The sequence below is a fragment of the Myotis yumanensis genome, unplaced genomic scaffold (genome assembly GCF_028538775.1).
Source record: "Myotis yumanensis isolate MYYU_CA2020_CCGP unplaced genomic scaffold, mMyoYum1.0.hap1 SCAF_1, whole genome shotgun sequence".
Classification (NCBI taxonomy): Eukaryota; Metazoa; Chordata; class Mammalia; order Chiroptera; family Vespertilionidae; genus Myotis; species Myotis yumanensis.
Window position 1 is genome coordinate 82,422,053 of NW_027223752.1, and position 24,939 is coordinate 82,446,991.

The 24,939-nt window shown below is 44.4% G+C and overlaps 1 protein-coding gene across 1 annotated transcript in view; it reads left to right on the plus strand.

Moving 5' to 3' along the window:
- LOC139017637 (T cell receptor alpha chain MC.7.G5-like) overlaps window positions 1–24,939 on the plus strand; it is a 288,027-nt gene that overhangs the window by 213,126 nt on the left and 49,962 nt on the right. The window contains exons 3-4 of the mRNA XM_070426261.1: window positions 2,919–2,925; window positions 12,841–12,911. Coding sequence (XP_070282362.1) covers window positions 2,919–2,925; window positions 12,841–12,911 — 78 coding nt within the window. The remainder of the gene's footprint in view (window positions 1–2,918; window positions 2,926–12,840; window positions 12,912–24,939) is intronic.

A 24,939-nucleotide genomic window follows, 5' to 3' on the forward strand; every position in this document is an offset into this window, starting at 1 on the left:
AAGCTGCTGCTTCTGTTCCCATTCCCCTTTCAACCCTGAGATTGGCAGCTGCTTCTCGGTTGGCTCAAAGGGCTCATTTTCCCCAGTCACTCAAAAAGGACTGTCTTTGAGAATATGAGACAACACCCTAAAAGGGTAGATTGACATTTGTCTGGCAACAAAATACTTAATGCAATAGCAAAGGGCACAGGGAAATCTCTTTGGCTGGATATGGACAAGTGCATCTCTTTTTCATGAGAGAACAGGAACGTGACTGAGAAGGAAAAGCTTTAATATCTCTGAATGTATGGGAGTGAGTGGTCTAGAAAAGAGTTTGTGCATCACTTTCTTCCTGCACCACATTCCATTCCAAGACCCCAGGAGGCCTGGGCTGATGGATAAAGGAAGCATGCCTGGGAGGGATTGACATCCAGCAGTCGTATTCCATCCCCAGGACCTCTGTTTTGGGGGAAGGTCTTGCTGAAGGACCTTTGGGCAAGAACAAGAATGAGGAACTTTACCGTGGTTTGCTGCCCAATGCCCTCTACCAAGCTGATGTTTGAAGGAAAGCTGCGAAGAAGACAGGATACTCCATGGTATTGCTGTTGCCACCTCTGCAAAGCCTTTGGGAAGAAGAGTCTTGGTCCGACCAGGTCAGTGATACTTTTCGCGAAGGGGCTGTGAGGAACCTGGCCTGACTTTTGCAACCAGATTTATCAAGCCTTCTATAGGGTTTTTCTCTCCAATTATCCCTCAGAGCAGGGAGGACAAACAGGTTATATCTCAATTACGAAGAGTTGGCAATTGGTTGTGGTTCTCTAGAGCACATTGCTAAGGATTGTGAGGCCATATTTAGACTCAGAGGAAAAGAATGATGTGTCTATTAGCAATATCTGCCATGAGAGCAGGAGCAGCAGGTAGCACCACACTGTTTTGCATTTGCCATCTCTGCCCTGGATGTCATTCCTGTAATGAGTCCCACGGAGAAAGAATAATCAGAGCCAACTCTCTGCTGGATTATCCTTTTAGTAAAGGACAAATTTTTAAATCTCTATCTTTCCCTTGTCTTTCCTGGGATCTAATGAGCCATTTCCCCCACTATCAATTGTTGTTGCCTGCAGCCTAAGAAATTAAATGTTTAAAATGAATTAAGATGCTCTATATCTCTCGCTAAAACCATAAACTATGCACCAACACCAATCACCTCCCTGGAATGGTATACCCACTCTTTACCAGAGATAATCATACTTGGGTTGGTCAGGACACCCTCTAGGTATGGGGACTACTCAGGCAGGGTCCTTATTTTCCTGAGTCACATGAAGGAAGCGGCAGAAAACAGTACTGAGACTCAGGTCTACCCACCTACCTAACCTTGAGCAAATTTTTCGCTCAGGACTTCAGCTTTTTCATCTCCAAAATGAAGCTGTTGGCCCAGGCAGTTGCAAAGTTCCCTTTCAGCTCCTGCATTCTAGGATGCTAAAGCTTAAAGCTACAGATATGATCTAAGAGAATTATTAGTTTATATCTCCCTGTAGGTGTTGCTCGAACTCCTCATTGCCTAGCGAGGGGGGAAAGCAAAACATGCTTCTTCATTCGGGGGTAGCATAATTTCTTGATTCAATATGTGTGACTCATCAGAGCTTGGAGGTTCATGCCCAGATGCCAACTTGGAATTGGTTATTATTGCATCTGGAAGAGAGAAAGTGCTGAAAACAGCCTTTGGTGAAAACATCAATTTGACACCACCCACACCCTCCTCCCCCCAAAAAAGAAGGCTCTGCATAATGTGATAACATTTGATATCTTATTTATCATCTTTATCCTGAAATGATCTTTGCCCCTGTACTATTTTGGCTCTGAAAGAGGAAAGAAGGACAGATCTTTCCCAAGGAAGATGGGCTCCTGTGGGGGACAATGAGGTGTCTCAGCCGAGGGAGGAAAGAGAACAGAGTTGATGCCACATCCCTTTCAACCACGCTGACGCTTCTGGTTTTTGTAAAGGTGCTCACTCCTGTGGGGATGCAATTAATACAAAACTGGCAGCTGGAGCCTAGGCTAGAAGAATCATGGAATTCAGCAAGTAATATCTGACAGAATTAATGTTTTTCATCTGAAAATTGTCAGAGATATTCAAGTGTTTTTTAAGGAATGGAAACAAAAGGTGGATGTTTAATACATTCAGTTTAACAAATATTCATGAAGTGCCTACAGTTTTCCCCAGGGATCATCTGGCCTGTTTCTGAGGAGACGTGGTCAATGCCCTAAGAGGCGGCGGGGTGGGGGGGGTGCCAGTCGGCCAGAGACTGATGCACAAGAAGAGATTTACCTTTGAGACCCAGACATGGTTCATTGTGGCCCTGAGTAAGAAGCACCGCTTCAGGAGGAAAAGGTGCGCACAGCGCGTGGATAATCTAAAACACCAGGTAATAATCAAAAATGTTATTCTGTGACTGGCTTTAACGTATATTTGATTATTTTGTAGGGCAGGCTTATCTTCCCAATTTTAAGTTTTCTTGAGCTGCTCTGTAAAGCTGGGGGACAGCTTTTCAAGAATCATACATTTCTGAAATTAGGCTCCCAGCTGTCAACATAGGAGAAGTGGCACTTTTTGTCTTTCCAATAAATGAAAAAGAGGGGCCTGGTGTCCTTTGCATACGTGATGCCCACAGGGGTCTCCTTTCTTGCCATAGGCCAGGCCAGTGGTGAACAACCAGGCATTATGGCTCTTACAGGGTCAGCAGCAAGAAATGGCCTGCAGGTGTTCAGGGTCTGGGGGTCTCAGCTGTCTGTGAGACCAGAGAAGAGTTTGGGGCCACTCTAGCATGGTCAGTCCTTCCTACTCATAGCCACCCTAAATGGCCTTGCTCATAAATCTGGCCCCATGTTGTGCCCTTAACCACACTAGAGACAGGCTGTGGTCTGCGAAGAGGAAGTCGCAGCTCAGCCGTAAGAGGGACTTTTGGTAAAGGGCCCTGGCACTGTGTGAAGAACACTGAGAAACCCATCTTTGGGAAGGGGACTCAGCTAATTGTAAGCCTGGGTGAGTATCTCCATTCAGACGTCGTGTTAGCAGAACCCCCTCCATATCTAACACCTGACCATGAGGGAGCTGAAATTCTTGGCCAAATGATGAATTCCCTTATTTAATGAGGAAAGGCTGTAAAGATCAAACCACCTTTCCTGTGGGTAAGCAAGAGTCTGTGGTTTATGTAAAGGCATCAACTCCTGTGGGAATGAAGGAAATAGGAAATTTACATTTGGAACCGGGACTCAAGTGAGAGTGAAATTTAGTAAGTACTAGCTTTAAACCAAAGGTGTCGGTTTCCTTGGTATGGTTTTTTTAATTATCTGGAAGCTCCAAAGAAAGGCCACTTCTCTCTAAGGATTTGGTTCCAAAATTCTGACTTCAAATTTCTAAAAGGATCAAGTATGAAGGCAGATGGTTGGCTTGGAAAAACTCTACTTCCCTATGTAATATGTAGAGATCTATTTTTTGTGTGTGTGCTTATTTGTTTTATTCTATTTAGGAAATGGGAAGGACGACTAAGTACCCTGGAGGGGGGAAACATTCCAACAGCATTTTTAGATAAATTAGATCCAGAGAATCAAATCAAAGACAATCAGCTCATAAAGTCTTTAAAGATGACCTAACTCGCCTCTTTGATTTTGCAAATGAGGGCAGTGAAATTCAGAGAGATTTGTGAACTTGCTCAAGATCACACAGCTGAGCTTGGTCCTGGGAAAATCTAAGACCACTCATGGTTCTGACTAGGCCAGACCCAAAGGAGAGAAAAGATCATGGTCCTTGGCCATGGCAGCTTCATTTGTACCCCAGATATTCTCTATCTAAAGCGTAGTAAGCTCAGAACAGAACCCCAGAATTCTGAAGGGAGAGAAAAACTACTGGATGCCTGTTGGGGACAGCAATCTAGCTGACATAGAGACAATAGCAGAACTTGATGTTAGAGAAGGGCAGCCATCTGCAGACTGAGGCAGGGAGTGAAAAAGCCAAAATGAAAATGCTGATCTTGTCTTCAGACAGTGACTATGACCATCAAACACTACCTATAAATTCTGCAGAGCTAATTTCTTTCCCAGCGGGAGTTCATATTCTATGATAGATTGCATCAGCTGTGCAATTGCTTTGGACCACAGAATATGTAGACAGAATTGGCTTGCTGAGCCTGCTGGTGTCTTAAAGTGGCAAACACAACCTCTGGACATGCCTCTCAGCCCTGAAGGTCTGGGCTACCAGAAAGAAAGACACCATCACTTATCTTGACTTCAGGGTTTGGAGGTTGAAGAAAAACATTAGTTCTTAGGAAGCTCTGGAAAGCTGGGTTCACTAAGTTGACCCCATAGGTTTTTGCAAAGCCCCTCTGCACAGTGTTCAGCAAACCAGTGGTTCTAAGATCACATTTGGGAAGGGAACTCAGCTCACAGTGAATCTTGGTAAGTAGAGGAGAGCATTGAACTCTCTCTTGAATGTGATTTGAGATCCTTTTTACTCCCACTAATGGGAATGTGGCTTCTTGGCCTGTCTCTGCTAGTATTCAAGTCCTGTCTGGCTGAAAGGTGCCCTCTCCACCTAAATGGTCCAATTATGGGGGTGCACCCATGCATGCAGGTTTCACTAAATGCTCACAAAATCACTTGCTCCCCTCATCAGACTGCTTCCTGGCTCTTCTCTAACCCTCAAATCCCTCCTGGTTTATCAGTGAAAGGAAGGGAAGTGCCCAGGGACTTAGAAATTTTTAGGTAATCGTGAAAAGAGGAATGTGGACAATGTGTTTGGATTCTTGGGAGGAAAATAATGATTTATAAACTGCTTACTCTAAGCTAGGCAATGCACTGCCTGTTTTCCACCCATTATCACATTCAACCCTTATACCAGCTTTGTGAATTGGGTGTTGTTATCCTCATTTTATAGAAGAGAACTTTTTAATATTTTTATAGAAGCACAGGGAGGTTGAGTAGCTTTCTCAAGTAGATGCAGAAAAAAAAAGAGGACCTGGAATGTAATTCTTGGCACTCAGATTCCAAAGTTAAATGTTTATTAGTGGAGGGATTATGTTGGGGGTGGGGGGTAGTCACTGGTGGTTTAGTCTCTAAAGTTGCTAAAATAATTCCTACAGAAGTGTGCTCTCATCCTAATCCTTACAACAGCATCACCAAGCAGTTGTCATTCTTCCCACTTGGCAGATAGGGAAACTGAGGTCCAATAAGTTCAAGGAACTTGCACTGACCCCAAAGTCTGAGCTATTTCAAATTAACTGCAACTGCCAGACAGCTAGGTTGGTTAATTAATTAACTAATTAATTTAAGGCAACAACCTAAGTGGATGTTGGGTAAAGATTGATTACATTTTTCCTTAGTTCCTCTCTCTTTTCAGGAATAACCATGCAATTGCATCACCACACAGCATTGTGCTTCTGGCTTTGTGCTCCCCCCCAGGGAGGGCGGGAGCTGTGGCTCCCAGGGCCTGGTGGGTGAGTCTTGGCAGTATTTGTAAAGCAGTGTGTGGGGGTGTAACGCAGGTGGATCTGAAAAAGTCTCCTTTGGAAAGGGAACGAAACTGACAGTAAACCCACGTAAGTTTGGGTAACTAATGCTTCCAAATTTCTCTCTGGAACCCTGATTCCTAAATTTCCCATTCTGTTTTATAACCCAAGTCCAAACCATGGCAGCCCATTGATGGACCCCAATTCAAACAAGCCCTGATTGTGTACCTACCTCTTGCAGGACACTGCTGTTTCCCCTCAAATGCTCTTTCATCTAACGAATGAGAAATGACAGTGCTAGTGGAGCACTGAACTAAGGAGCCAGACTCTTAGAAAGCTTAATGTCTTATTACAATTGAAGGGATTCTCCATGGGACTAAAAGAAAATCTCTCTGAGCCTCTATTTTCTTCCTCCATAAAAAGGGGAGGCAATTCCAACTCCTGCTTCACCAAAACAGGTGTGCGGTGAGGGTATGCCAGCACGAGTCCAGTGAAGTGATAATAGAGCAAGGGAAAAGGAGGGCCCGGATGGTCCATAAACTCTACCACCAGACTCTCATTATAAAGAGCTGATTTTATACAAACATTTAGTTATATAGCGAGGCGGGGTTAGGCAACTGGGTTTTTGTAGAGTCTTGTATCAATGTGTGATTCAGGAATGAATAATAAGTTGACATTCGGAAAAGGAACGACTTTGAGTGTTAGACCAGGTATGTTTTAAAGATCACTCTTTTCTAAACATAAGCCCCGCTCTTAGAAATTCAGCGTAAAATCACTGAGTTACTCACCCAGTTATTAGCATTTTGGGAGCTTGGTGCCATGTGTCTTTCTGGTGAAAATGATAATGAGGGCAGCTTCTGACTGGAGCCTCTTTACAACTGTCTCTTCAACACCTTTAAGCACTTGGAAAAGTTAAGCTTGTTTTTGTTATTGTTGGAAATGCACGTCTGATAAATGGAATCTGAATTGAAGTTTCAGTGCCTAGGGGAAGAAAGCATTTAAAAGAAAAGGGAGAGGAGATGGGACAGATGGGAATAAAGCACACAGCAATGGCAGAGGATGTGCGATGCAACCTGATCCAAAAGGAGACAGGGAGACAGTGAGACTTAGCTTCCAGATGTAAACAACTGAACCACCATGCTCATGTTATCTACCTTGTCTTCCCAAGGCCTCCATGTTGGTTCAATGGGGGGTCAGGAGGGGAAGAATTGTTTATTTCCATAATACTCAAAATCTTAGAGCCAAGCTAGCTGGGTAAAGCTATGTAAGATTTTCTGGTGCTGACATTGATAACAAGCTGATATTTAAGGAAAAGGGTAAGATTAAAAGCAAATATTCAAAATAGAAAGATCATTGCCCTAGCCGGTTTGGCTCAGTGGATAGAGTGTCAGCCTATGGACTGAAAGGTCTCGGGTTCAATTCCAGTCAAGTCACATGCCTGGGTTGTGGCCTGGATCCCCAGTAGGGGACATACAGGAGGCAGCTGATCAATGATTCTATCTCAACATTTATGTTTCCATCTCTCTCTCCCTCTCCCTTCCTCTCTAAAATCAATTAAAAATATATATTTAAATTTTTAAAAAAAGATCGTGAACTTCTGAAAACAGGCCTATGGCACTATTACACGCTGCGTTTCTAGTTGAGACATTTGTTATCCTTTCCCTAGCTAAGCTCTGCGTCAGAGAAGCCCTTTTGATACCCATTCCTTTCTGTGCTCCTCAGTGAAAAAGTAGTAACTAAGCTTAGAAGTATAAGAAGATTCCATAATCCAAATGCAAGGACAATCCTTCTCTCCAACTTGCAATACCCAAGAGGGATATTTTGAGCACTGCCCACCATTCTCAAAACAAAACTAATTTCAATTAACTTGAGTGCAGCTGAAATTTTGCTCCATGATGGAGTCTATTTACTATAATGGAAGCTCATCCCAGAAAATTGTGTGGGGTTTAACTTTTGCTTACAATTCCCAAGAGATACCAACTACCCGATGGGTACCTCAAAGTAAACCTACTTTCATGGTCAAATTATTATTCATATTTAAAAGTCTAGAATCAACTGAGTATTATATTAGCTCCAAGTGACCTCCCAGAAGTCCTTTATGCCTAAACAGCATAAGAATTTAAAAAGCATGTTCATGCTGACCTGTGTGTCCAGTTGCTAACCAAAGCAGGTGGGTCAGCTGCTATCTTTCCAGGTTGGGTTGGATATTTAGAGTCCTCCAGATATTAGAAATTATAATCAGGAAAAGCACATGCCATTCCATTTTTATTTATAAATCTCATCTCTCCCAGAGAACTGTTATAAACTTTCTCCCAAAGGTGTTATATTCATCCTTCTTTTGGTTCCTTTATTTGTGATGTGTAGAGAGATGAAATATTGGTGGAGATTCAAAAAACATCCATGAGGTTTACTTTAAGCTTTGCCTGTCATAAAAAGTCTAAGAATGAAAGAGATGGGAAGCTGACATTTTGGAACTAGGTTAAAAAGGAAATCCAAATTAATCCCAAGGAGCAATGCTCGGCAGATATTTAGACATAAGCACGTCAATCCCGCAAACCTGGTTGCTCGGTTGGCTGGACTGCCCCTATCTTGGGCTTTGCCTGGAAGAGTAATAATAACTTGTTCACTCCGGTCCTGTCTTGGGAAAACAGAAATGTCAACCTCTAGCCCTAAAAATGCCTTGTGATTTGGTTTATTTCAATAGAGTTTATCATTACACACAGTGTTCTGGAAGTAATAGAAAAGTGCATTAGTACCTCCTACAAATGGAAATGAAATGTAAATGTAGATTGTAAGTATACAACTGCAGTAAATAGCAAGGGGAAAAAAGATGAAAAGATTAGACCACATTTTTCTAATCCTAAAGGGGATGTTTCTATAAATAGTTTAAAACTATTGGAGAGGAGGGGGAGGAAGAAGGAGGAAAACAGAGGCAAACAGATTTTCTCCTAATCTTCTTCACTTTGCAAAATTGGAAATTGTTTTTTAATCAAGTTTCCATAAGCAGAGGAAAGAAACCACGTCTGTTTGCAGACTAAAGGGCACATGAGTGGGTTTCTCCTAGAAGTGATCTTGTGGAGGGCTCCCTATTGGTGACAAGTGCTGGCAATGTCCTGAGCGGGGGAGGAGGGAGGGGGGAGGAATTAGCACAAAAATGAGTTCAATTAAGTGTGCAGGGACAAGAAGGTCTCACAGGGCAGGATTTCCCCTGGATTTTCTGCCCTGACACCTAACCTTTCCTGTTTTAGCCTGGTGGATTAGGTCGCAGACCAGCAGGTCCTAGGATTCAACCCAGAAACTGTAAGGATGAAGCCAACTCAGCTTTACTTAGGAGACCTGGCATATTCTGATTTTAAAGGTTCTTTTAACTCAGCTGTTTTTTAGGGGGAGCTCTGAAAAGACTGAAAGAATGGGTTTTTTTAAGGTTAGAATTGTAGGAAGTGGAATAAAGATGTTAAATATTTGGCTGGCAAAGAGATTAAATATCTGGTACATGTCTACAAAGGAGCCTTTGTCAAGGAGAAAGTAGGAAGCGCCAAAGGGACACTGTCCTGAACCTATCTGGCTTGTGAGATTCAGGCCATTGTCCACAGCAGCTGAGGCGCTAAGGGAGCAGATCAGGTGTCCTCCTCAAGGGGGAGAGAGAGAGGGGCCTTGTGTGAGGTTTGTGTAAAGCTGTTTGCTGTGGTGTATGTCAGGGGGTGCCGACCAGAAGCTGGTATTTGGGCAAGGAACCAGGCTGACCGTCAACCCCAGTGAGTATGAAAGGGGGAAGCTCCGTGGGCTCCCTCCAACCCTTTCCTTCTAAGCCTTGTCCTGCAAGTTCCCCTGGAGAGGCAGGACTCGTTTTGCCTAGTCCCTCATAGGGAGGCAGACCAGGAAAGCCAAAAAGCCTTCCAACTTCTCCCTTTGAACATGTCCCTTTAAAAGCTCACTCACTCTGCTCCCCGTCTGCATCTGCAATCAGTTTCCAGTCAATCAGAATTTAGTGAGTTGATGTGAGCAATTTCAAGAAATAGCCCTGAAGTGCAATAAAGTAGAAACTGTGAGTGCCAGCCAGGAGTAGACAATGAGGGAAGAAAAATAGGTGGATTACTGAAACTAAGGTGGCAGCTTAGACATAAAGAGAAGAAAAACAATAAAAATTTTAAAAATAAATAATGTGTATATTTATCAGGGCTCCATTGCCTTCTAGAAGCCCAGCTCCTGCCTGCAGCGGCCACCTTGTGGACTTGTAGGTTAGTGCTGGGCTGCAGGTCAACATCATATTGACCCCCAGGGCCCTCTGCAAAGAGCAGTTCCTGTTTGTTTTTGTAAAGTGCCCCCTGACTGTGCGAATAGTGGAAGTGGCAGCTATAAACTGACATTTGGAAAAGGAACTCTCTTAACTGTGAATCCAAGTAAGTTTGAAGGGACTAAACAGGGTGGGGGTAAAGGGAATCCAAAGCACTTCTTTCTTATTTAAATTATTATCCCCCCAAACATCCCAGCTTAGTTTCTAAATCTAAGACATGGGAAGACATGGTCCTCATCAGAGAGATTAGAACTCCACTGTGCAAAGACTAAATTACCATCAGCTAAAAACATTCCTATCATCCATCTTAAACAAGATTATAGGTTCAGGGAGAAAAATTGAATACAGGATCCTGAGAGATTCAGCTAAAGCCGGGGAATGTTTGCCAAAAGGAGAGAGAGGAAATTGGCATATTGTGACTATGCAAATTCAGAAGACCAAATATAAATCTTCCTGAGGCAGATACTAAAACTCCCCCTAAATTTATCTCCGAAAGAATGGGACCCTGCAATTTTATTAATGAATGCTGGAAATTCTACAGACAGATTTTTTCCTTCTTTTCCCTTCATGTTCTTTCTCTTAAAGGAACTGTTCTCAATCCCTAGTCCAGTAACTGAGGTCTCTATGGGTGGAACTGTCTGGTTAACTCAGGCGGAGCAGTAAACCTTTCTTTCCCTCAGTTACCAAAATCATTGACTGTGCCTTCATTTTACTTAGTTCAACTGCAGAGAGTGGGGAGAAATTCATTTGTCCTCTGGGTTGTGAGAATAGAGCAGTACACTCTCAAACATACACCCACCTTTCCATAATAATAATAATGTGTGTAAGTGCTTGGGAGAAGCTTAAAATGCTATAAAATTGCTATTGGCACTTCTTGAAAATCTGTGTTTCCGATGGGTTTCTGAGAGTGGTGCTTATGAACGAATGCTGGGAAGATTGGCTTGATATACAACTTGGGGAAAGTGGAGATGAGGAACACCTGTTGAAGCAGCCCAGTTTCCTTTGATATGAGCTGAGTGCCCTGGTTGCAGCGTTTTTAGATCTGCTTTGCGTGATTAGGAGAGCACGCAGCACTGGGAAAAGCGTGTTGCAAAACACAGCCCAGTCAGAGCTCTTGAAGAGTGGCTCAGGGGGTGATGTAGTGCAGGTGGCACTGAAGGGGTTAATGCAGCCTGGTAGCAGCTGGCTTGGAATGTCCTGGGATAGGCCCTGAAGAACACATAGTGTGGTAAGCCATGAAGTTGTCATGCGCAGAAGTGCCTTGCTCAGCAGGGGGCAAAACCAGTACAACAAACCATGAATAATACATGACATTGTTAAATCCCATGCAATCTCTGGGGGTCTATCTAATTAACCCTTCCAGGGAATTCTTATGAACATCCTGGAAACTGAAGGACCTCCCTTCTCAGAGGGTGGGCAGTCGAGGCTGGGGACTTATACAGGAGGTTTTATCTTTGGTGTCTTGCTAGAAACACACCAGGATGCATATAGAAGCTGGGAGGCCTTCTCAGCACTTGGTTGACCTCCACACTTCAAAATGTGGACAAGCGGCCAGAGAGTTTGACGGCCTAACCACACAAAGGAAATATCTAAGCAGGGCAAGCATCCTTCCAGAGCTCTGCACAGTAATTGTAAGCCAGATTTCCCATGCAATGGACTCTATATGCAGGGCTACAAGGCAAGGCTGGAGTCCAAGGCACCCATGATTAAATTCTGTTTTCCCACAGTCAGCAGAACACAAAGGTTATTGCCACAACAATACATTGGCACCGTCTGTTTGAGGGCTTCTGCTGAGGGCAGGCATCTGAGTTTGTTTATGTCCTGATGTTATGGCAGCTGGAGTAGGGTGTAGAGTAGGAAAGAGAGGGGAAGAGTCTCTTGAATCCCTGACTGCTATGCTTAAAGCAAATAGACATGCCTTTGTTGCTAAATAATAGCCTTTTTCTCTCACCCTTTTCATGTTGATAAGCAAGCTAAAGCTTTGACCCTTTGCTGATTAAGTGGTTGCTTAAAGAGAGGATGAGAGAGACTAGCACAAATTTAGTCCAGACAGTTGAGTTTAAACTTTGAATGCAATTAAAGAGCTAAGTATTTGTTTTTCTCATTCTTTGGGAATACGGTTTGATCACCATTATTGTGTTTCTTCCACCTTTTGGGGCATCCACCAGACAAAGCCTAGGAGGCCCCCAAGCTTCCTATAGTTGTGACAGTCAACAATGGAAGCTGTGTTAGGTCAAAGGATGACATTTACAGCAACCTCAAGTAAAGATGCAGAAGCCTGCCTCTAACAGGGGCCTCACTTAACTCTATCACTGTGGCTGCACTGTGAGGTCAGGACACTTCTCATAGGGTGACCAGATGTCCCAGCTTGCCTGGGATTGAGAGGCTACCCAAGATAAAGGTATTTCTTTGCTAAACCCAGAACAGCCCAAAATAGCTAATCACCATAACAAAGATCAGGTATAAAGTTTCTGTGCAATGCCACTAACATTTCACCAAATTCAAAACTGACAGAAAAGCCACTCTGTGAAAATAGGCTGAGTCAAATGTGCCCATCCTTTCCGTTTCTTATGCTGGGGCACGAAGGGAAGCTCTGGAGACAGTGTTTCAAGAGGCTGGAGCCTCAACCTCATCTAATTCTAGTCAGCCTCCAGAAAGCTGAGCACTCTCCTCCTGTCTTCTTCTAATCAATTCGTTGTCATCAGAAATGCGTGATACCTCGAAGGAAGGGGAGGACATGTCTTGAAAACTGATCAGAGAAATTGTCCTGAAAATGATGCTGTAAAATGGAAATGAGACCTTTAGAAAGAGCGATGCTAAACATGAGACATCGGTAAGCCTCAGGATGGAAACCAGAGGGAAAGGAGGGAGATGGCAGGCAGGGGGACACAGCCGGTCAGGGGCCCAGGACCAGGTGTGCAAATGGTCCTCTGACCTTCAGTAGGAAGAAACTGGCCTCACAAATCCAGGTCCCTTTGGGTGGGTTTCTTCTCCCCAGAATTAAAGAGGAAGGTGGCTGTGAGCCTCTGTGGTCCCCTGAGGTTCTTGTAAAGGCCTCTGTTACAGTGTTAACTCTGGCGGTAGCGACTATGGAAAGCTGACGTTTGGACAGGGGACCATCTTGGCTGTTCATCCAAGTAAGTGTAAAAGGACACAACAGCATTCTGGAAGTTCTGGAATTTTGCCCCTGATTTGAAAGAAACGTATGTTGCCTTGGAACCAGATCTTGCTTGAGGTTAACTAGTGACCTCCAAGGTCCTGTCCCTCCTTTAATCTCAATATTAATAATTCCCTTTTGGACCCTGAGCCATTAGGTTTATCCTCCTGCTGTTAAGTAGAGTTGACCTTGACCCTGGAAAGATAGAAAAGAATCCTTGCTGATTTCTGAGCCTTCCCTGGAGATGATGCCCAACTTTGTGGTTGGAGGGTCACCCTTTCCAACCTATTCCCCTGAGAAACCCCTTCTAACATTTAGTATCATCCTATCAGAAAGTGTTTCCTTACACCAATCTTAACTTCTTCTTGGCTCAGCTGAGGCCATGTGCACCGGTATCCACAGAGGAGAGGAGAACTGGGAGCAGAGTTGGAATAGGTAGGGGGCATTCCATTCCGGGTTTTAAATGAAAGCGGAGAGGGAGAACAGGAAAACTGGATGGGAATCTGAGGTCTTATTTTAAATCCCTCTATGTTCCCTGCCTGACTCCTATTGCGTCTATAGATGCAAAACTATAAAAGCGGGGGTGGGGAGGGAATTATGCATCCACTGTGTTCATTTCCAGCTCTGAAGCCACCAGGCAAGAGGTTACAATTCCTTCCGAAGAGTTTCAGATACAAAGCTGTATCCTTGCCGATAATTAGAGCGGATAGAAAAATTTGGCTTTAGTGTGTTTGTGGCTGCACCCCGCCGGGAAGAGAGAGGAACTCTGGCTGTTTTTTTAAGATTCATAAAGTTCCTCCTGTCAGTCGCTGTAACATGCCCCGCTGCAGGGAGAAGCGTGACAGCTCTGAGAAGCTGATATTTGGAAAGGGGACGCGGTTAACCGTGAAGCCCAGCAAGCCAGAAAGACTCTAACTCACAGTGTCCCCCATGTCTTTTTGCATTTTAGGCCTTTGGGCTCTTTCTTGCAGGGATTCTATTGGAGTCGGATGGAAATAGATCAAGGAGAGTCTGGAGCCCCGTGGGCGCTCAGAAATGATAAATGAAAGAGATGAGAGGCAGGAAGGAGGTGGGGAGTTAAAAAGCAGTAATATATTTTCCACTGCAGCTTGCTTAGACAGAGGTGGGGAGGGGGTGTCCAGAGAAGAGTGTCACCGCTCAGACTGACTTAGCACTGTTTTCCTAGGCTCTCCTTCTAGGGCAGTATTTTCCCCCATTCTAAAGCCCAGTCCCTGGGCTGCTGTACAGGCCCAGAGGATCAGGCAGGCAGTGTAGTCTTAGGCTGTGTGTGCGGGGGGGTGGTCTGGCATCGCTGTCTACCTGCTCCACTGAGTGGCAGCACCCGGGTGGGTATGGAGCTAGAATGTGTGGTGCTGCATGTTGGGTTGTTACCATCATTTTGAATGTACGAGATGCCACCAAGGAAAGCCTGGTTCTAATGAGCAGGGGGCAGGTTGGACCAACATTGCCCAGATTTCGTTGAGTTTCTCCAAGCCCAGTAATGTGGGAGCCAACACTGAGAGGTTGACTTTTGAGCCTGGGATCCCTTTGACCGAAATCCACCAAAGGGGTCAGAAAGGCCAACACTGCCTTGAGAGCTCTGCTTTTGTTTGGGCTGTCAGTTGTCATTTCAGCAAAACGCATCCCCTGAGAAAGGTCAGCTTTTCGTTAGCCAGACAAATGAGAACAACATATTGACCAGTGATAAGGAGCGGGGAGCCCAGATCTCAGCTCTGAGAGCCTGGCAGTCCCAGCTCTGTAATCACAGCGTGCCTGTGAACAGACGCTGGCTCAGAGAAGGCGGATCAATGTGCGTGAGGACCTGCTGAAACCAGGCAAGGGCTTGGAGATGGAAATGAGATGCAGATTGGGATGTCCTGTGGATGGGGGAATAATAGAGAAGGGAGGAGGAAACAAGCGAGCTCACTGAGGCAGAAATGACACCAAGGCAGAAAAGTACACACTCCCAGCAAGGTTTGTATCATCCCGAGAGAGCCTGGCCTACCTGTGGCTCCACACTCACAAATCCCATCCCATAACTCTCTGTGGTGCTTTTGAAGGGGCATCAAGAAAGACTGGGGTCTAAGCTCCCTAAGTGTCATCTGTCAATTATTGCAAAGGGTTGGGTGACTGTGTGACAGCCTTCTCCAACAAGTTGACATTTGGGCAAGGGATAAGCTTATCAATCATTCCAAGTAAGTGTCCCTGTGACTTTGCCTGTGAAATGTGGGGGCCTAATAGTCATATGCATGGGGCTCCAGTGGCTGTGCAGGTGGCATGTGGTTGAGGACATAAAGCTGAGGGATCAAGATATATTAACTCTTATCAGAAAAGAAGGTCAAAGAATGTAGGTTTAATCCTTAAAAGGTAGCATAGAGAGCTTGGGACTTGAAAGCGGAATTTGAAAAACAAAGTCACCAACTTGTGCTCTCCCCGCCAATTCTCGCTGTACATAGGGCACAAGGTGTGAGGCAGAATGGACAATGGACACTGCGTACTGGGGGTGTTAGGGAAATGAGGCAGGTTGGAGAGAAGCAAGGTGATCTGAGCTGCATACTGAATTCATCTGGAGAAAATGAGTTATTCCAGAAATTTCACAAAGAAATAAAATCCTTCCCAGAGTGAAAAGAGGTAATAAAGAGATCTAATTAAAATGCACTTCAGAATCATATGATCAACAGGAGAGAAATTAAGTCTTAAAAGAATTTTTAAACGCCCATGAATAAAACAAATGGGCCTACACCTTTCCTTAGACAGCAAGCTGCACAAGATGCACATTAGCCCCCCATTGAATCCCTTCTCAGGGGGACTCAGCACCTCCAGCCACACATGGTCACAGCTGCTGTAGGCCCTCAAGTTCCTTTCTATTAGCACCCTTGCTCCTGCGCCTGCAGGGGGAAGAGACACTCCGTCTGCCTGTCAGTCGGTTGGGTGGGGCCCTAGGTGTACACCTGGCTCTCTCTTCTGCCTGGTTTTTGTTGAGCTTCCTATCACAGTGTAACACTGGTAACCAGAGACTCTATTTTGGGAGAGGAACAAGTCTGACAGTCATTCCAAGTAAGTCGAAGAAAATTTTCCATCACCATTGTATTGAGCAAACCCTTTAAACTCCAGAAAGAATCGTCAAAAGTCTGCTACTCTCTCTGCTTCTCAGTATAAATTTATCTGGAATATAGCAAAGAGCCCTTCCCATCCACCACTGGAATGATTGACATCATGACAGGTCTTTATTTCCTTGCCTGAAAATCCCTGGGAGGAGGGGGACAAACAATGTCTGCAGTCATGGCTGTCCGCTAGCTCACCCCTCACACCTGCACTCACCAGAGACATCTGGCTCTTTGTGGCACAGGCCACAGGAGCAGAGGATGGAGGGACAACTGAGAGAAAATGGACCAGAAGGCAAAAAAGCACTTCAGAGAGAACTGAAATGTGGGATGGCATAAAAGGGTGAGAAAAATGGCAGGGGATTCCAGACTCACACCTGTGTTTAGACCCGAGGGAATTCTGGTAACACCTGGAGAGAGAAAGAAAAGGTTTGTTCTCTCTGAAGGAAAATTTGGCAGAAAAATTAAAAGAGATCTCACATGTCAAATCTCTTCTGATTATATATAGCCTTTTATCTCCACTTCTCTCAGTTTTTCCAACAGGAAGTGACATGAAGGGGTCACTGGGGACTTTGATATTGTAGAAGCATTGTGAGGAGAGGGTCATAAGAAATGACGGGTGGGAGGCCTTGCAGTAGAGTTTGAAGAACTTGGAGCAATGGTTTTTGCAATGACTTAGAACACTGTGTGTCTAGCTATGGGAACGATAAATTAACCTTTGCGACCGGAACCAGACTTACCATTATGCCCAGTAAGTACTCCATCCTTGGTCAGGAAATCAGAATTCCTTGGTCAGGAATTCTTCTTGAATTTCCTGGTTGCCTATATAAGATTCCAGCGGTCATACTAGACCATGCAGACTTATCAAGGAGAGTTTCCACGTGTCCTTTCTCATAACTGGTAGAGATGGGTATTAGCCAAATACCTGAGTTTTCTGGGCAAACTCCAGTCTTGGATATTTAATTCAAAACTAAAAATATGATTCACAATTCTGTTTTTGCTGCTACCATTATGCTAATGTGACATGTGAAGAGAATTCAGATAGAATGGCTGCATCTTCATTTTTATCATGTATAATCATTTTAACTTTGAATACTGCTAGTGTTTGGAAGATATGGTAGAAACACAAGCTCTCAAGGAGAAAAGCAAACCAGAAAATCCAGAGAGGCAGGCAGACAGAATGCCAGGCAGTATCATTTTACAAAACTAGTCCATGTGTGTCTCTCTTTGCAGATGGCAAAGGTATTTGAAAAGGTGCTAAGAGCTGATGTTCTGGGTGGGGCTGGCTTACTCAAGGGGCAGCTTAGCACTGATCCCAGGGGAAGGTTTAAACTTGGAAAACTGGGGGGCGGAGGGTGGGGAGGGGTTCAGTGGAGTTTATCAGTGCAGCAGCACATCTGCATTTAGTAAATTACAGTTTGGGCAAGGCACAGAATTAACTGTTAAAAACAACTATGTCTGAGATTAGATAGAGAGATGATAGATGATAGATAGATAGATAGATAGATAGATAGATAGATAGAATATATATGCACAGAGTAGAGTAATGTGAAAAACATGGGGCAAATACATTTCTTGCGCCTAAAATTAAAAGCTGTGGAAAATTTGAATACGTTCCCTTTATAACCAAAGACAACTTCCCCAAATGGAAAGAAAAGCATACTGAGAGAGCAAGGGCTGGGGGGATGGAACCTTTCCAAGTCTGGATTTCCCAGCTGTCTTAACCACTCAGTTACCTAGAGGAATTTTTTTTTCTCTTTTCTGCAATAGAAATTAAAGGCATGACTATCGAGGCTTTGGATGGCTCAGGCTCTTATAGTGAAAAGTACATGATAAAGTGCCTCCCAGCTAGGCTGGCTAAAGCGCCCTTAGACATCAATGTTTTTTTCTTCTCCTCTCTCTGGATAGAATAGGAAAGCGGTTCTCTTCTCACTCTGTGTTAGGGACAGGGAACTCAGAGTGGCCTGGAGTTACAAAGCAAGATGGTAGCAAACCTGAGCTGTGGGGTCTGGGGACCCAGGGATGGTCAGTCTGCTGCCTGCCACAGATGCCACAGCAGCCAGAAGCGTGTAGGAAACTGTCCAGGTGAAAACAGAATGCACCCACGGAAAACGCCACACTCCTGTGCCACTGACAGCATCTCAGTGTAAGAATGCTTTGCCCAGAGTGGCTCTAAACCAACTCAGAGCCCCAAATATTTGAAAATCTGTGGAAACCAGCTAAAATGAGCTCATTTCCCAGCAGCGCTTTCAGAAATTTGTAGTGGTTGGTAGTTGCTATGGGATTTGAAATTGGAGGACATCACAGCAAAGTAAAATATTTGGGTGTAATGGAGTATGATTAGGATTAATGAGATGAAAGGAAATTTGGCTAAAGGACTGGAAAAGCCCTAAAAGAACAGATACACTAAACCTTTGGAGTATTCCTTCCAGAGAAAAGTTGTAGCATTTATCCTAGTCCAAGAAGCAAAGAGCAAACATGAGCCAAATTCCATGCCCAACCAGCCTTTTCATATTTAGAAGTTTCTGCAATTATTGCAATATCCTTGGCTTCTTGGCCAAATACCAGCAAGTTCTTAATGCAAAATGGACCAGTCTTCTGTTTCCAGGCCATGTCAGTCGCCCCACTCCACCCCACACACAGAAACTGCGGCCCGCTGTTTTTGTAGAGGACCTTGATGCTGTGTGAATGACAGAAACAAGCTGATCTTTGGTTCAGGAACTGTTTTGAGAGTCCAACCCTGTGAGTATAAAATGCGTTCTGGCCCACCCTAATCGCAACCCAAGTTCCATTGCATATTAAATAGACTCTTTCTGGGTTGGAGGTATTTGATTCTGAAGAAAGAAAAAGTAAATTTCAGGTGCAACACAAGCATTTCCTTAGTGTGATTCGCTTACGAATTTCCATGTATTGCCTTTGAGAGAATCCATCACACCAATTAACTGGTGTAACCCGCAGCTTTAAAATAGAATTTAAAAAAAAAATTTTATGTCAGTATCTCAGTGGAACACCTTGCCTACTGTTTGGGTGTCTCGTTTGGTAAAAGGGAAACCTTAGTCTGCACTCTTAAGCTTAGAGATTGTGGCTTAGAAAGCTTGTGGCTTAGAGAGGTCTGAGAAAAGATCCTCGCTGCTTGGTGAGGGCATTTCTGGATCAGTGTCAGGAGAAAACCAGGGCAGGCGGGTTGGTGAGGTGACGCTCGTGACAGGTGTCTGCCCTGTTTCTGTAAAGCTGCTGACAGCAGTGGGTACACTGGCACTGGAAGCAAGCTGACTTTCGGGACCGGGACTCGTTTAGCAGTGAGGCCCAGTAAGTCTGAGAGGAAAGTGAGATCTCTGTGTGTTTTTCTATTATGCATTCTAGTCTGATGTTTGGCTTCTCTTTATGCCCCTTTAAATATCTGTGACTAAGGGCCTCCATCCTACCCATCCTCCCTATGTGAAGGGGTAGAGTTTCGTGGTCACGGTCACTCTCCTGAAAAAGTCAATGGTGATGCAGTTGGAAGCTGTGTGATGGCACTCCCAGTGCTCATCTGTAGGCACCTTGCCTGGGTGATGTGTGTTTTAAGCTTTTATGACACAAGAGAGGGACAGAAATGACCAGCAGCCCCAGCCAGGGTTCGGACCCCTCTCTGGTATCCATGGGCTTAAGAGTCGTTACAGAGGTTCAGAGAGGTTCAGGGCCTGGGTCTCTGACAGAGAGATTTATGTAAAGGGTTGTCCCAGGGTGTGAATACAGGAGCTGCTAACCTACTCACCTTTGGGAGAGGGACCCAGCTCACCATCCAGCCCTGTAAGTGCTTCTGCCGGGGAGATGGGGGTCTAAATGCAGTCCCTATGGGGACGCTTCTAAATCCTGCTACGGAGCCTCTGGTACCACTGCCGTCACCAGCACCGTCCTAAACACACAGTAGGTTTTGAGTCCTGTAGATGAGGGAGGTGATACAGTCTGTGCTTCAGAGAACTCCTGGGTGCTTCTGTGATTGTATTTAACTACAAGGCTATTATTGGGAATTCTGGGCTCCAGCAGACAAAGGATACCCTTAGGACTGGGGCACAAGCATCTGCGGGCCACTTCGTTAGCACCACCTTTGCAGTGACAATGGCTTTCATAGGAATGGTGAAATGGCCGGGAAGATAGAGGTTTGATTGTTTCTCCCTTTTTGTCTTCATGCCCTCTTCTCTGCCTGACTCAGGGACCTTAAGTTAGAACAGTTATTAATCATTTGATTTCTGAGGCCATCATTCATGAAGTCTGACAAGAGAGATCAATTAACATTAACATAAAACCCAGAAAGAGAAAGACAAAGAGCTCAATTCCTAATGTCTGCAGAGTTGAACTTGACAACTCCTTGGCCTTAATCAACTAGCCAGCACCTCGTGATCTCTTCAAGTCAAAAAAGGTCCCTAACAGGTAGTGTTAGCCAAGCAAGTATCTGGCCATATCCTACTGCCCTTGTAGGGGTTAATATTGCAGCATTTGGGCAATAGAAATGGATCCCTGAGGGCTCAGACAAACTCCCCATCAGGGAAGAGGTCATGGGGAGAGAGCTCTAAGCAAGGGAGTGGAGCATGGAGACCAGAAGGAGATTCAAGCAACAGGTTTCTGTTAGGGAGCATCTCACTGTGTAACCACTGCCGGAGGCAGGAACCTCGTCTTTGGGACTGGAACGAGACTTCAGGTCACCCTTGGTAGGTAAAAGGAACCATGATGTAGCTTAACTGTGTGTTCCTTTAAAACAGAGGGTACTACAGAGTGGTTATCCTTGCTGGATGTAGTCCTTCCCTCTATGGTGGGAGGTGATCTCACTGAGGACGCCTCAGTGCATTCAATCAGAATTTGTGTTATTTTTATTTCTGTTTCCAAGGCTTTTCTTCCCACCTGTGAAAACAAACCTCTCCCTGCTTCTGCTTCTTCAGCCATCATTACTCGGTGTGTTTCCTTTGGAACAGTGGGTTTGGGAATTAATTTATCATCCAGACTTTGTCACTCTGGGAAGCAGAATGAAAGTTGCTCTCAAACAGAGAAGGGAGAGTCCTGCTTATTCTGATAACTTTTCAGGGGTGATATGTATAAATGGGAGGAAACGGGCTGCAGTGACCTAAAGTTGTAGAGTGACTCTCAGGAAACTTGCTTTACGTCCTATGCACTCGACTTCTAAGAGGAGTCGTTTGGTTAGACCCTTGGTGGGGTAAAAACAAAACCTTGACCCTCTGAAAACATAATCAAAAGCAACAACTCCCCCCACCCCCAAAACACTGCCACCTTTCATAATTTACCAGTTACAAAATGACTGCATGATAATTAACATGAAATTACACAGATGAGTAGTTTGGGTGTTTTGAACCCATAATTAAAATGCAAGTTATAGAAGTTCTGGAGCATGCCACCAGGCAGTACCTCATACATGTGGTGTCTGAAGACAAACTGTGTGTTTGGCATGATTTGTTTGTGGTGTGGGTTTAGGAACCTGTTTGAAAGCTGATTGTATGTCTCACGGTGCCCAGTTAGGGTCTTGATAAGCTGTGCTCAGTGGGCTGAAAAGTGACCACTTTTACAACCTAGAAGCCTGACAAAATGACCCCATTTCTGTAGAAAAGGGAGAATGGGACTGTTGTGTTCTGTGCCATGCTGGGAGCCTGACTGCAAGGTGTCCTGAGGAGGTTTTTGTTAGAGGGTATATTGCTGTGGCAACAATTACAACGACCTACGCTTTGGAGCAGGGACCATGCTGACAGTAACACCCAGTAAGTGAGGGGAGTGGGCAAATCTCAACAGTTGGCCTGAGTGAGTGGCAGTGCTATTCTGTGTAGTTTCAGTGGGATTAAGACACTGCGGCTCCCAGGAGGATAGATGCGCCTAGTTTCTTTGTGCCTGAGCTGGTGGATGTCTGCTAGTTGACAGACTCTGGCAATCCTAAGAATTAGGTCATGATGGAGTAGAAATTTTCACTGGCTTCTTCATTGGCTCTGGATATAGAGAAATTCTAATGATAAGCTACAAAACCTGTGTTCTGTAATAAGACAGAGCTGAAAGACCTAACAACTCAGAAATCTGTGGGGGGTTTTCTTAATAAGAAGCCCTCCTCTCCAAGAGGAGTACGATCAGTGGTTTTGTTGTGTTATGGGGGTCTTTTTTGTTGTTAAATTTGTGTTGTTGTTGTTGTTGTTGTTGTTTGTTGTTTTTAAGATCTATGCCTCTGAAAGTTGCATGGTCCCTGGTCCCCCAATGCTGACCAGCTGGGCTGGATGACATGTCTCTGCCTGACCTTGCGGTTGTCGCCTGAGTCTCAGGCATGAGCAAGCCATCAGAACCCAGTGTTCTGGGAGCAAAACTGGTGGTTTAGGATCAAGCTCAGCTCTATCTGCACAGTCTGCTATGATTTTTAGAGAAATGTCCAAACTTGAGCAAGGAGCTGGGAGCTGAGGCTGCAAGGTGGTAAGACTTCCACAAGAAGGGAAGGTGATCTCATTTGTTCAGTCTCTCCCTCAGTCCTTCCCACCCACTGATTATTGTAAGGCCCCATATGACTGTGTGAATTATGGAGGCAGCCAAGGAAAGCTCACCTTTGGAAAAGGCACTAAACTCTCTGTTAAACCAAGTAAGTGCTAGAGTCTCACAGACTAAATCAATGAATGCAATTAAAGTACAAACTAGAGTGAATGAGAAGAAATTTACCAACCACTTTCTCAGTGGTGTCTTTCTGCCCTTCACCCATGAGCCCACAGAATTGCTCCTGGTCATGCCCCTGGCTGTCCTCAGTCCAGAAGGGCATTTCCTCTGCTGGACATAGGGAAACTCAACATGTAACATGGTCCCCTCCCCAGGATGGCACTTCTCAGAAGTGATTGCCCACCCCACCATGGTGAGTGGGTGACCGTCTCAGCACTGGTCTCATGGAAGAGGGCCCTGGATGACCTCGGTCTGTGTGACTGCTGTGCGATTGGTTTTTAGACATTAGATTTCATAGAGGCTCACCCAAGGAGGAGAGGCAGAGTGGCTACTGCAAGGGGTTTTTGTTTAGGGGAAAAGTGCTGTGGAACTCAAATACCGGCTATGCACTGAGCTTTGGCAAAGGCACCTCCCTGTTGGTCACACCCGGTGAGTTCTTGTGGTTAACAAATTATTCTTTTTGGAAAGAAATCCAATAGGACCTGTTGAAACACAGCTGAATTTAATTGATTCATTTAGCATGCAGTTGTTAACTATGTCGGATGTGTGAGCAAGATATGAACACCTGTTTCCTTGGAGTCTGGATTTGGTTATCAGGTTTAAGGGTAGTTTGATAAATTGTATTAATACTACAATCAGTGTTTCTCGAAGGACCACAAAGCACGTTGAGGCTTTGGGAAAGAGACAGAGATAAGGGGAAGAAAAGCTTTCTGATAGGGACAGAAACAAATCAATGAAAAGGGATGCTACCGTAGCAGCAGTGTGTAGCCATGGGAGCGTGTCTTTAACAGATAAGTGGTGAGGATCCAGTTGAGTTTATGCCCAGGTCATCTGATAGAACTGAAAAACCCAGCAAGTGGACTGAGGACTCAGGTGAGAGGAGGGCAGCAGGAGCTAAAAACTTCTCACAACTTTCCTCTTCTGAGAGAATAGCACAACAGTGAAACTTTCTCTGGAGAGAAGACAGCCCCATTCTTCACTCCAGGGGCAAAGTAGTTCCCCACGCAGACTTCACCCCTTTACCTCGGCTTACTGAGTCGACCTTATGGGAGGAACAGAATACCAGTATCCTTGGAAGGCCCCCCCTCCTCCACTGAGTTATCTGTGCTAAAGCAGAATGTGTTACCCGAGTTGTGAAGCTGTCAGGGAGAGGGTAATAGAGCTGAATTATAGGAAGCAGTACTGAGAATTTACAGGCTCTCTCCACACTTGCAGAGTTCAGTGTTTTTGTTTTTGCTTTTTTTTTTTCTGTTAGAATTATAGGAACTGGAGTGCTTCCCATGCAGGCACACTATTTGCATAAATGCCTGCCATCTCACATTGCCATAGTATTTCATCAACAGCCCTCTGTGCATGAACCAGGTGTGACAATAAGATCATGGGCTGATTTGTTAACAAATAGAGTTTATACAATTAAGTAAGTGGCCCAGTTTGAAGTATCTCGCGTGTTAGTCCAAACTACTGTCCATTGCTCATCTCTTCTTTGATTCTGCCCTCTGTTTGTAGCATCTATAATGCCTTAATCTTTTGAAGTCAGATTTTGTCTTTGTTAATAACCAAAAACCTTTCAGAGCCATGACTTATAAATAAATGAGGAACTCAAGCTAGTTACTGGTCTTATTTTGGTTCCAAAATGAGGTATGACTATAAAATAATATCCTTGGTGTGTTTGTGTGACTCATAAAGTGACTCTCATAAAGAGTCCTAAAGGGAGTACTTCGAAGATTCAATATCAATCAGTTAGATGTTCAAATCCTGATATGGTTGTTTTAAAAGCCTCTTAAACACAGTTAAGATGAACATAGCATGAGATTGAGGAAGTTTGGCAAACTCAGACCTAATCAAAGTAGTAGAGACTTTCTATAAGAGCTGAGATATTATAGCAAATAAATTCCTTTTAGAAAAACATCAGGTAAAGACCTTCCAACAGGAAAAGTGCATATGATGTCCTAAATACCAACAGCAAAGCTATTCCAACAAATGGTAATGTGATGTTGGTTTATGTAGAGCCACATGACACTGTGTCTACCTCAGTAGACTACAAATATGTCTTTGGAGCAGGAACCAGGCTGCAGGTTCTAACAAGTGAGTATTACAGGCAAGACAGAGTTTATTTTAAAAGTTGTTGGTGTTTGAGGGCCAAGGAAAGGGAAATACTCATTATAACCTATGGAAGCAAAAATGGCCGCTAGTCTGAAGTGGCAATTTTGGGTCCCTGTACTCTGAACAGGA